This window comes from Dipodomys ordii, unplaced genomic scaffold (genome assembly GCF_000151885.1).
Source record: "Dipodomys ordii isolate 6190 unplaced genomic scaffold, Dord_2.0 Scaffold118, whole genome shotgun sequence".
In the NCBI taxonomy this organism is placed as follows: domain Eukaryota; kingdom Metazoa; phylum Chordata; class Mammalia; order Rodentia; family Heteromyidae; genus Dipodomys; species Dipodomys ordii.
This window is the reverse complement of record NW_012267334.1, coordinates 1,699,253-1,710,150: the sequence shown is the minus strand read 5'-3', so window position 1 is coordinate 1,710,150 and position 10,898 is coordinate 1,699,253. Positions and strand designations below refer to the sequence as shown.

The window sequence follows — 10,898 nt, the reverse complement described above, 5'->3', positions numbered from 1 at the left end:
TGTTCTGAAGAACATGAGGAAGGCACCATTATCCCTGTTCATACCACAGGTCAAGCACTGGGTTAGGGACCTGGCCCTGGCTCCCTGTGAGGGGAATGGATCCCTGGATCCCTGCCTGTGAATTGACCTAGGCATGGCATGGGCCCTGCTTCCCAAGGGTCTAGGATGACCTTTGCCTATGCCTTGCAGAGGCTAGCTAGATGCCACTGCGGGTCAGAGAAAGGGAGCGGTCCCAACTGCTCAATGCCAGCTTCCTGCCCTTCCCACCTGCTGCTCAGTTGCTATTGCCTCAACCCAACCGGGCAGGCCAAGTGGCAACATAGTTCAACCAGCTCTGCAGGCTGAGGTGCGGCCTGGGGTTTCCCTGCACCCATGGTGGGCACAAGGCTCCAAGGGCTGCTGGAAGAGAGAGCTAGAGCAGTCAGCAGCAGGCTTTGCTGCCCCTCCTTCCTGTACATTGGCCAAGCTTTGTCCTGCCATTAGCAGCCTCCTGGGACTGGCTGTGGGGATGCCCAGGGGCAAGGATGAGGGGAAGCCAGGCCACTGGGGAAGTTTGTATGTGAGGCGCAGAACAAACTGCCCATGCCTGTTTAGACTGAAGCCACCGCACAGCCCTCACATGTCCCACTTGGCACCCAGGGTGGCTGCCAAGCCTTGTGTGGTCAATATGTGCTGGTTAGGCTGCACTGACCTCTGCCAGGACCCCTGTAAGCCTGGCCATGGCCAGCTGGCCCAAACCTGCATGGGTATTTGCAGAGATGATGGCTAACTCCAGTGTTTGTCATGGAGCACTCTTCTGGGTCAAAGGGAGCTGGGGAGTGGACTGTCCTCCAGCGTCAGGAGGTCTGCCACCCCTATCTTCCACAGTGCTGGTGTCTAGGACTCCCAGTGGCCCCAGGATACTGGCACAGGATAGAGAGGGTGCTTCTGCTCCCCACAGGATTTCCACTTCCCTCTGCCTGGCCCCAGGGGCCTCCCTCCTTGGACAAATCAGAAAGCAGGTCAGCAAGGACTATCCCCTTGTGGGAGGGCCAGCCAGTCCCTGTGGCCTCACCAGAACCCATCAGGAAGTGCAGAGGCTCACACGGCTCCACCTTCCCTCCAGCCAGGGCGGCCAGCAGCATCTCCACATCCAGAGAGGCCCGGGCTACTGCCGTGTCAGTGGCCAGGGTATCATCCTACACTGGACCCTTGAGGTAGGCTCAGCAGGTGTCCTTTCTGAAAGGTGGCTGGGGAGACCTTGGTGGCTCTGGATCAAGTGTCCAGAGGAGCAGTCAGCTCCCAAAGCCAAGTACTAGATGGTGCTTAGGCACTAGAGAGGTACTTGGTCATACCAGGGGGACGGGACCGAGATAAGTCCAGTGTGGGGCCATGTGGATTTGGGGCTCACTGTGACAAGGATTCTCCCCTGGGCTATTGAACCGGATGATGCTGGTGCAGCAGGAAGCTGGGAAATCCTTCAGAAGGAGCCAGCTGGGCCCGTGTCTCTCCAACTGGTGACCTGGCCCCCTGGGCTGATGCCCATGTTTCTTAGGCACTAGGAGCTGTCCCCACTGCAGAGCGCCACAACTGTATGATTGGCAGCCTTAGCACAGCCTTGGAGCCAAGCTTCCAGTCCTGCTGGTTGAGACGTCCACCTCGCACAGGTAGAATGCAGTGGGTAATGCCAACATGGGTGGACCTCTTCCACCAGAGCTGGCCTAGTCCCCCACCAGCCTCAGGCCAGGGCCAGGCCTTGTCTGAGGCAGAAGAGCCCAGGGATCCCTAGCACCTGGCACTGGGAAGGAGCCACAGCAGCCTTGCCAGGCTGTGGGCAACACTGCCATCCCCTCCCTGTGTCGGCCTGTTGGAGGTGACAAACGCGCCCCTGTGACAGTGAACACAGGAAGCTGCCAGGCGGCCGTTGCATCACCAGCTGTTGACTGATGGAAGAACTTGGGGCCTGTTGAGGAATGAGGAAGTCCTGCATGGCAAAGGGGGAGAGCCAGCCTGCCTCATCCTAGCCTAGATCTTGGCCGGCTGAGGGTGCACAGGCACGCCAAGGGACAGAGCCCCGCAGGGAAGCCCCAGGGGCAAAGCTCCAACCGCTCACCGCCATGCATGACAGGGGGCCCGCACAGGGGCAGGGCCCGAAGGGGTGAAGGTGGTGTGTGCCAGGAGGATGGCATCCCTGAGGGGACTCCTACCCAGTCTGGACTTAGGGGAGTCTGTCCACTCCCTGGTGGCAGAGGCGGCAGGCGGAGCAGGGTTCAGGGTAGGCGAAGGGGGGCTATGGCCCTGCCTCTACTGTCACGCTAGAACTGGTCGTGGAGCTTCGGCTGGGCCCTGGCAGGCCTGGGGCTGCTCGTGGAGCAGGGCCCAGGCCCAGCAGGAAGCAGAGGCGGGCATCCCACCTCGCCTGCTCTCCCGCCCCCAGCCTGCGGCCTGCGGCGGGCATGTCGGACTACGAGAACGAGGACGAGTGCTGGAGCACGCTGGAGAGTTTCCGGGTGAAGCTCATCTCCGTCATCGACCCCTCACGCATCACACCCTACCTGCGCCAGTGCAAGGTTCTGAATCCCGACGATGAGGAGCAGGTGCTCAGCGACCCCAACCTGGTCACCCGCAAGCGGAAAGTGGGTGAGTACAGCTCTCCCCACTGCAGACCAGGTCCCTGGGTTCCCAGGAAGCCTGCCCCACCTGGCCTCCATCCTGGGCATGTGAACAGCACGCTTCTCCCTCTGGTGACCCACTTCTGGTCTGCTCAGTGCTGCTGAGAGCCGGGACAGTGGGACTCCCACCACAGCTGAGACCCCTCAGGACCATAGGGCGGCTGGGCAGCACTGTGTCCTCAGCCCAGTGAGACCTGAGGGCGCCTCACCCAACCACCACAACCCTCTACCAGGTGGGGCCCTGTGGGGTGGAGCGTGGGGCACCCAAGGCCTGCTATCTCCCGTGGGCCTCCTTGGCCTCTACCCACCCAACCGGCCTCTTCTGCCTATAGGCGTGCTCTTGGACATCCTGCAACGCACAGGCCACAAGGGCTACGTGGCCTTCCTTGAGAGCCTGGAGCTCTACTACCCACAGCTGTACAAGAAGGTCACGGGCAAGGAGCCGGCACGTGTCTTCTCCATGATCATCGGTGAGGGGCACACTGAGGCGGGACGGGTAGAGCGGGCAGGCCTCGCCGGGGGACACACAGGAGATTGGAGAAGGAGTGAGGGAGGATGGCATCCCTAACAGGATGCCTACCCAATCTGGGCTTCTTGAATTGCTTAGATGCCTGCTGGCCTACAGAAAGGAGCAGCTGGGGGTGGGGCCTCCTGTCACACCGCCTGAGGTCACCCTTTCCCACACTAGCCTGGGAATACTGAGAGAGAGAGAGAGAGAGTGTAAGAGACAGAATGTCCTGGGCCTTAAACTCAGGGACTGGGCGCTCTCTTTTAGTTTTTTGTTCAAGGCTGATTGACCTCTACCAGTTGAGCCATAGCTCAAGCCCAACGATAAGGAGCAGGTACTTAATGCTTAATTAGAGATAAGATTCTTGCTGGGCACCAGTGGCTCACATCTGAAATGTTAGCTACTCAGGAGGTTGAGATCTGAGGATGGTGGTTCAAAGCCAGCCTGGGCAGGAAAGTCCATGAGACTCTTTTTTTTTTTTTGGGGGGGGGGTCCGTTCGTGGGGCCTGAACTCTGGGCTTGGGTGCTGTCCCTCAGCTCTTCAGCTCAAGGCTAGCGCTCTACCACTGAGCCACCTTCCCAGCCCTCCATGAGACTCTTATCTCCAATTAACAACCAGAAAACTGGAAGTAGTGCTATGGCTCAAATGGTAGAGCATTAGCCTTGAGCTGAAGAGCTGAGAGACAGCGCCCAGGCCCAGAGTTCAAGCTCCATGACTGATAAAAAAAAAAAAAAAAAAGATTCTCACAGACTTTCCTGCCTAGGCTGGCCAGGCTGGCTTTGAACCTCAGACCTCAGCCTCCTGAGTAGGATTGCAGGTGTGAGCCACTGGCATGTGGCTAGAATTGGGTTTGAGCCCTCTAAAGCCCCTGTCCCCTGAGCCCTCACCACTGCCCCAGGGCACAGTCCTGATTTCCAGCATGGTGGGCACTGTCCAGGCCCCGGTGCCACACCCAGTCCTCCATCATCTCACTAAGGTTCATCGTAAATCAGACACAGGGGGTCAGGTTGACCCGGCCCTGCGGCTCCAGGAGGGGACTTGGGTAGAGGCAGCCTCCTCCACAAGGGCCAGCAGAGAAGCAGAATGGGCCTGGAAGGGCCCTAGACCCCGAGGGAAACTTGCTGGTCAGCTTGCCCTCTGTGGGAGCCCAGCAGGGCCTCCTGGCCAGTCTTGGAGGGCCCTCCCCAAGCCCTCAGGACTGGACAGGCCAAGGCAGAAGCTGCGGCCATGGTGGCCCGGTGCCCTGACACTGTGTGGCCCCCAGATGCGTCGGGGGAGTCGGGCCTGACGCAGCTGCTGATGACGGAGGTCATGAAGCTGCAGAAGAAGGTGCAGGACCTGACGGCCGTGCTGAGCTCCAAGGATGACTTCATCAGGGAGCTGCGTGTGAAGGACAGCCTGCTGCGCAAGCACCAGGAGCGCGTGCAGCGGCTCAAGGAGGAGTGCGAGGCTGGAGGCCGCGAGCTCAAGCGCTGCAAGGACGAGAACTACGACCTGGCCATGCGCCTGGCCCGCCTGAGTGAGGAGAAGGGCACCGCCCTCATGCGGAACCGTGACCTGCAGCTGGAGGTGAGGGACCCGCAGAGCCGCGGGGACGCTGCGGGGATGCTGCCGGAGGGGACGCGGCTGACTGTGCCACCCACAGGTTGACCGGCTCAGGCACAGCCTCATGAAGGCCGAGGATGACTGCAAGGTGGAGCGCAAACACACGCTGAAGCTCAAACACGCCATGGAGCAGCGGCCCAGCCAAGAGCTCCTATGGGAGCTGCAGCAGGAGAACACGCTGCTGCAGGCCAGGGTGCAGGAGCTGGAGGTCTCGGTGCAGGTGGGGCTGCCGGGCATGGCGGGCAGAGGCGGGGTCCCTCGTGGCCACGTCAGCTTTTCCAGCCTGGTCCTCTTCGCCATCCTCAGAAGGGGAAACTGGACAGGAGCAGCCCCTACATCCAGGTGCTGGAGGAAGACTGGCGCCAGGCGCTGCGGGACCACCAGGAGCAGGCCAACACCATCTTCTCCCTGCGCAAGGACCTTCGCCAGGGAGAAGCCCTGCGCACCCGGGTACGAGGCCAACCAGTGCCCGCTGGGCCTGGAAGGAGGGTGTGGGACCGCCACCCCATACCTCCAACCACCTCTGGAGGCTCTGCCCTTTGCCCAGATGCCCCCCAGGACAGTGGGGGCCACCCTTAGGGCTCACAGTGCTGGTGTGACCAGTTAGTTGTGCCTCTGAGCTCTGGGCCTCTGCCCCCTGGTGGCCGGGTGGGGCGAGGGCGCGTGGGGCTGAGCGGTGGCCCCCTGCAGTGCATGGAGGAGAGGGAGATGTTTGAGCTGCAGTGCCTGGCCTTGCGGAAGGACTCCAAAATGTACAAGGACCGCATCGAGGCCATCCTGCAACAGATGGAGGAGGTGGCCATCGAGAGGGATCAGGTAGGTGCCACACGGTGCCTTGGCTGGCTGAATTCTTTTTTTTTTTTTGTTGGTCATGGGGCTTGAACTCTGAGCTTGGGCGCTGTCCCTCAGCTCTTCAGCTCAAGGCGAGCGCTCTACCACTTGCGCTACAGCGCCACTTCCGGTTTTCTATTGGAGATAGGAGTCTCACGGTCTTTCCTGCCCGGGCTGGCTTTGAACCGCGATTCTCAGATCTCAGCCTCCTGAGTAGCTAGGATTACAGGCGTGAGCCACCGGTGCCTGGCTTGGCTGGCTGAATTCTTAGGGGTGGAACCTAGCCTGCCAACCTAGAGCTGTGTCTTCCTCACTGCTTCCCACGCCGTTCCACTCAATAGAGCTGGTGCTTCATGCAGTGCTAGAGGTAATTTGGTAGTGTGCATAAGGTATGGATTCTGGGAGCCATCAGCAGAGACACAGGAAACCCCCTGGGAAAGCAAGGCTACCGACTAGGATTGGACAGGGGTCCTTTCTTTTCTTTTTAAACTGTATTTTTATTTATTTACTTATTTATTTGGCACTGGGGATCCAACCCAGGACGTTACACTTGCTAGGCAAGCACTTTGCCACTACTGAGCTACGTCCCAGCCCAAGGGGTCCTTACCTGGTGGTCCACGATCAGAAGCAGTGACAGAACTTAGTGGGGCTGGCCGTCACTATGTGCGTGTGGTCATCTGGGGTCGGGGGGTTCTCTGCGCTCTTCATGGCCTTCTGCAGGAATTGTTTCCTATTTTTCTTGTGCTGGTACTGGAGCGTGAACTCAAAGCCTGGGAGCTGTCCCTTCGCTCCCCCCCACCCCCGCCCCCTCTCAAAACTGATTCTACTACTTGAGCCACAGCTCCACTTCCAGCTTTTTGGTGGTTAATTGGAGAAAAGAATTGCACAGACTTTCTTGTCTGGGCTGGCATTGAACCTCAACTCTCAAGTCTTGGATTCCTGAGTAGCTAGGATTTCAGGCATCAGCTACCAGCATCTGACAACAGTCTTATCCTTCAGAGGAGTCAGGTGTACAAAAGTCTGAGGTTCATTTTACATTTCCCCTGCCCACTTTTTTTTTTCTCATGCCAGGGCTTGAATTCAGGAACTTGTACTTGCTTGGCTTGCCTTGTTTGCTGGTGCTCTATCACTTGAGCCAGCCCTAATTATTTGCTGGCTATTGTGGAGATGAAGTCTCTCAGACTGTTCTGCTCCAGTTCACTTTGAACATTGATCCTTGGATGACAGCCTCCTGATAACTGGGCTTGTAGGCAGATGAGCTGCTGGCATCCCACTTAATTTTATACAAAAGTTTGTTTGGTGCTAGTCCTGGGGCTTGAACTCAGGGCTTGGGCGCTGTCCCTGAGCTTCTTTTGCTCAAGGCAGTGCTCTCTCACTTGAGCTAGAGCTGCACTTCTGGCTTTTTTGGTAGTTGAATATAGATAAAAATCTCAAAGAGGAGCTGGGAATGTGGCTCAGTGGTAGAGCGCTTGCCTAGCATGCATGAGGCCCAAGGTTCAATTCCTCAGTACCACATAAACAAAAAATAGATTAATTAAAAACTTTGGGGGGGGCTGGGAAGGTGGCTCAGTGGTAGAGCGCTTGCCTTGCATGCCTGAGGCCCTGGGTTCGATTCCTCAGTACCACATAAGCAAAAAATAAAACAACTTTTTTTTGGGGGGTCCGGTCGTGGGGCCTGAACTCTGGGCCTGGGCGCTGTCCCTCAGTAATTCAGCTCAAGGCTAGCGCTCTACCACTTGAGCCACAGCGCCACTTCTGGCTTTTTTCTTTTTGCTTATGTGGTGCTGAGGAATTGAACCCAGGACCTCATACGTGCAAGGCAAGCACTCTACCACCGAGCCACCTTTCCAGCCCTAAAAACTTTTTAAATCTGAAAGACTTTCTTGCCTGGGCTGGCTTCAACCTGTGATGCTCAGACAGCCTCCTGAGTAGTAGTAGGATTACAGGCATGAGCCACTTTACACTCCTAAAAAGCCATCAACAATCATGTTCTTGATACCCCCAGCATCCAAACTTCATTAAATGCATGCATAGGTGGGGTGTAAACCTTTACTGACTGTCCACAGGAAGACTCTGCAGGTCTCCCAGGTCCCCAGTGACCATCCTGAGTGTTCATGGTTCATGGAGATTTTGTGTGTGCTTAAAAAAAAAAATCTGGGCTGGGAAGTTGGCTCAGTGGTAGAGTGCTTGTCTTGCGTGCATAAGGCCCTGCACCACATAAGCAGAAAAAACTGGAAATGGCTCTGTGGCTCAAGTGGTGGAGCACTCGCCTTGAGCTGAAGAGCTGAGGGACAGCGCCCAGGCCCAGTTCAGACCCCACAACCAATAAAACAAAACAAAACAAAACTGTCCACATCCATCATGAGCCTTCATGACTTTGCCAATCCCTCCAAAGCCAGTTAGATCTGAGCAGAACCAAAGGGAGCCAAGACAGGCTGCATGGGCCAGCGCTGGCAGCCCCTGGGCTGCTCGGTTCCCTAGGGCCTCTGCTGGGCCGAGGCTGTGCTGGGGAAGTTGATCCAGGAGCCCAGGAGAGGGGGAGGGTGCCTCTGAGGAGAGCCCTGTGCCGTCCCTACAGGCCATGGCCGGCCGCGAGGAGCTGCACGCGCAGTGTGCCCAGAGCCTGCAGGAGAAGGACCAGCTGCGCAAGCGTGTCCGGGAGCTGGGCGAGAAGGCGGATGAGCTCCAGCTGCAGCTGTTCCAGTGTGAGGGCCGGCTGTTGGCCGCTGAGGGCAGGCTCAAGCAGCAGCAGCTGGACTCACTTGTCCTGGTGGGCCTTGGGTGTGGGAGGCCTGGGGGAAATGGCCCTGCCTGGGGCTTGAGGGCATTCGGTGGGATGTAGAGGCCAGCACATCCCCGAGAGGAACCACGTAGTGATGGGACGCCCACGGTTCCTGCCTGCGTGGCCAATGTCCCACTGGTGGCCTCGGCAAGACCGTGGATCTTCCTGACCCCTCTGCATGGTGGAGTGAGGGCTGCAGACACAGCTCAAGGCCCAAGCAGCAAATGTGGTCAAGTGGTGGCCTTCAGGGGGCCTGGTGGGGTACAGGTGTCGAGGAGGACAGGCAGTGTGTACGGGGGTCCTAGTGTGGCTGACATATGGCAGGACTCTCTAGAGGGCAGGACTGAGGGCCCCCCATACCCAGGCCGGCCCGGCCCAGACGCAGGACCCCACAGCCTGCTGATCGGCTCCCTTTCCTGTGGCCACAGAGCTCTGACCTGGAAGACAGCTCACCCCGGAACTCCCAGGAGGTGCGTGTGGCCCCCCCAGGGGGGTTGGCCTCCCCTGGACCACACCCCACACTTGCTTTCTTCCCCCCCCGCCCCGTCCTGCTCTGGGCTGGTTGGAAGAAGAGCACTGGCCTGATTGCTTGGGGTAAACTAAGGCAAGGATAGTTGCTTCTGGCAGGAGCTTCATGGCCCTGCAGAGCTTTGATAGTGATGGCTGTGCCCAGCTGAGAGCCAGGAGACTGCACAGCTCAGGTCCTGCCTAGAGGGCCAGGGGCAGCTTAAGAACGGCCGAACCCCTGGCCTGTCTTGTCTTTGAAGCTCTCTCTGCCTCAGGACCTGGAGGACACCCAGCTGTCAGACAAAGGTGAGAGGTTTGCCCTCTGCATCACAGGGCAGAGCAAGGACATCGGACAGGCTGGGCATTGTAGTTGGGCTTGGTGGTTCATGCCTGTAACCCCAATATAGCCATTCAAGCTGCCACGGACAACAGTGAGCTAACAGCACCTTGTTAGCAGTTGTAAGGCTCTGAGTTCAAACCCCAGTACCACAAAAGAAGACACCAGACAGCGAGGAAAAAAACTGGACGTGAACCTGTGGGGACCGGCAGGCAGGCCCCTCCTTTGCTCATTTTACAACTGAGTTATTCGTCCTGGAGGCAGGGCGTAGGGAACTGATCAGCACAGGGTCAGTGTGTGTGGAGGTAGCCTGGGGCTGGAGAAAGGTCTTCTCTGAAGGGCTGGGGCGAGGGGAGGGGGAGGCCCAGTGGAAGGAGGAGGGACCCCTGGAAGGTTACATAGGAAACTAGACAGACTTCTGCAGCCAGGCCGACCTCAGCCTCTAAGCAGAGGCAAAAGGGGAAGAAGTGGCAGGAGATGCAGAAGTGAGGGTCTGGCCACCTGCCCCAGCCCCAAACACGAGAACTTGAGGCTGCTGAGCCCAAAAGGGCACCCAAGAAGCCACCGGTGTCACCAAGGGAAGCTGGAGGGCAGGTCTGTATGGACACCAGGTCTGCGTGCGGCCAGCTGCCAGCACCTTCCACCAAGGTACTGAGGACTGGTCTTCCTGGGGCCTCCATTGTGCTGCTCCCCCCCCAGGAGCCCCTGTGAGGGGCTTGGCTCAACCTGGCCAGGCCTGGGACCAGGATCCTTTTGCCAGCCCAGGAGGAGAGGGCAGGAGGCAGCAAGGGCCACGCTGGTGCCCCTGGGTGGACAGAGGGGAGCAGGCCGGAGGCCCCGCAGCTGGCCCAGGAGGTGCGCCGCCGGGCAGGGGGCAGCAGTGGGCAGGACCCACGGGCACAGCTCTCGTTTCAGGCAGCCTGGCAGGCCGTGAGAGCCCAGAGCAGCCCCTCGTGGCTCTGCAGAAGGTAAGGCTGCCTGGGGGCCCCTCACCCGGCCTCAGCGGCTGACCCATGCTGGTAGTGACTCCCTCTGGACCCCTGGCCCCGTGGGGCCCCCACGGCTCTGCTTGGAGGCCGCGGGCAGTGTTCGGAGCGCAGAGTCCCCCGCTTTCTGGGGCAGAGCCACAGGTGTGGGGGTTCGGGGGGCTGGGCGTCTTTCTTACCGGGACAGATGCGCGCCGCAGCCGGCTGCCCAGTAGCGGGGTCCCGGGCAGAGGGTGCCCGGCCACTCAGGCCGAAGGGCGGCCCCAGGCGCAGTGGTCGAGGCCGGGGAAGGGCAGGGCGTCCACTTGCGGGCCTCTCCTTTGCAGGACGCGGGCCCGGGCAGCGGCGAGCCTCCGGAGAAGGAGCGGCGGCGGCTCAAGGAGAGCTTCGAGAACTACCGCAGGTGCGGGTGACAGGGGTGCGGGCTGGGGGCGCGGCCCGCGCGCGCGCCCCCGCCCACTGCCGGCCTTTCCAGGAAGCGCGCGCTGCGGAAGGCGCAGAACGGCTGGCGTCGGGGCGAGGAGGACGCGGGCAACACCACGGGCAGCGACAACACCGACGCCGAGGGCTCCTAGCCCGCCAAGCCCCGCGCCCGCTGTGGGCTCCGCAAGCCTTGTACTCGCGCTGCGCGTGCAGCCCGCAAATAAAGTCACCGCCGAGCGCCGCCACTGCCTGTCCGGGACGCGGGGG

The 10,898-nt window shown here is 59.7% G+C and overlaps 1 protein-coding gene across 4 annotated transcripts; it reads left to right on the top strand.

The window, feature by feature from the left end:
• The first annotated feature begins 1,089 nt into the window (after positions 1-1,089).
• On the top strand, positions 1,090-10,858 carry Card9 (caspase recruitment domain family, member 9). Of its 4 annotated transcripts, none has more exons than XM_013029459.1 (13): positions 1,090-1,196; positions 2,417-2,619; positions 2,984-3,121; positions 4,425-4,729; positions 4,806-4,985; positions 5,072-5,215; positions 5,456-5,581; positions 8,175-8,366; positions 8,807-8,848; positions 9,146-9,191; positions 10,138-10,190; positions 10,535-10,611; positions 10,684-10,858. In XM_013029459.1, the coding sequence occupies exons 2-13, from the start codon at positions 2,436-2,438 to the stop codon at positions 10,781-10,783; spliced, it is 1,587 nt and encodes a 528-aa protein (XP_012884913.1). In that variant the 5' UTR covers positions 1,090-1,196; positions 2,417-2,435; the 3' UTR covers positions 10,784-10,858. The 4 variants fall into 4 exon arrangements, with proteins under 4 accessions (XP_012884913.1, XP_012884911.1, XP_012884912.1 ...); XM_013029457.1 differs by having other exon boundaries at positions 10,126-10,190; XM_013029458.1 differs by having other exon boundaries at positions 2,299-2,619; positions 10,126-10,190.
• The last annotated feature ends 40 nt before the right edge of the window (positions 10,859-10,898 follow it).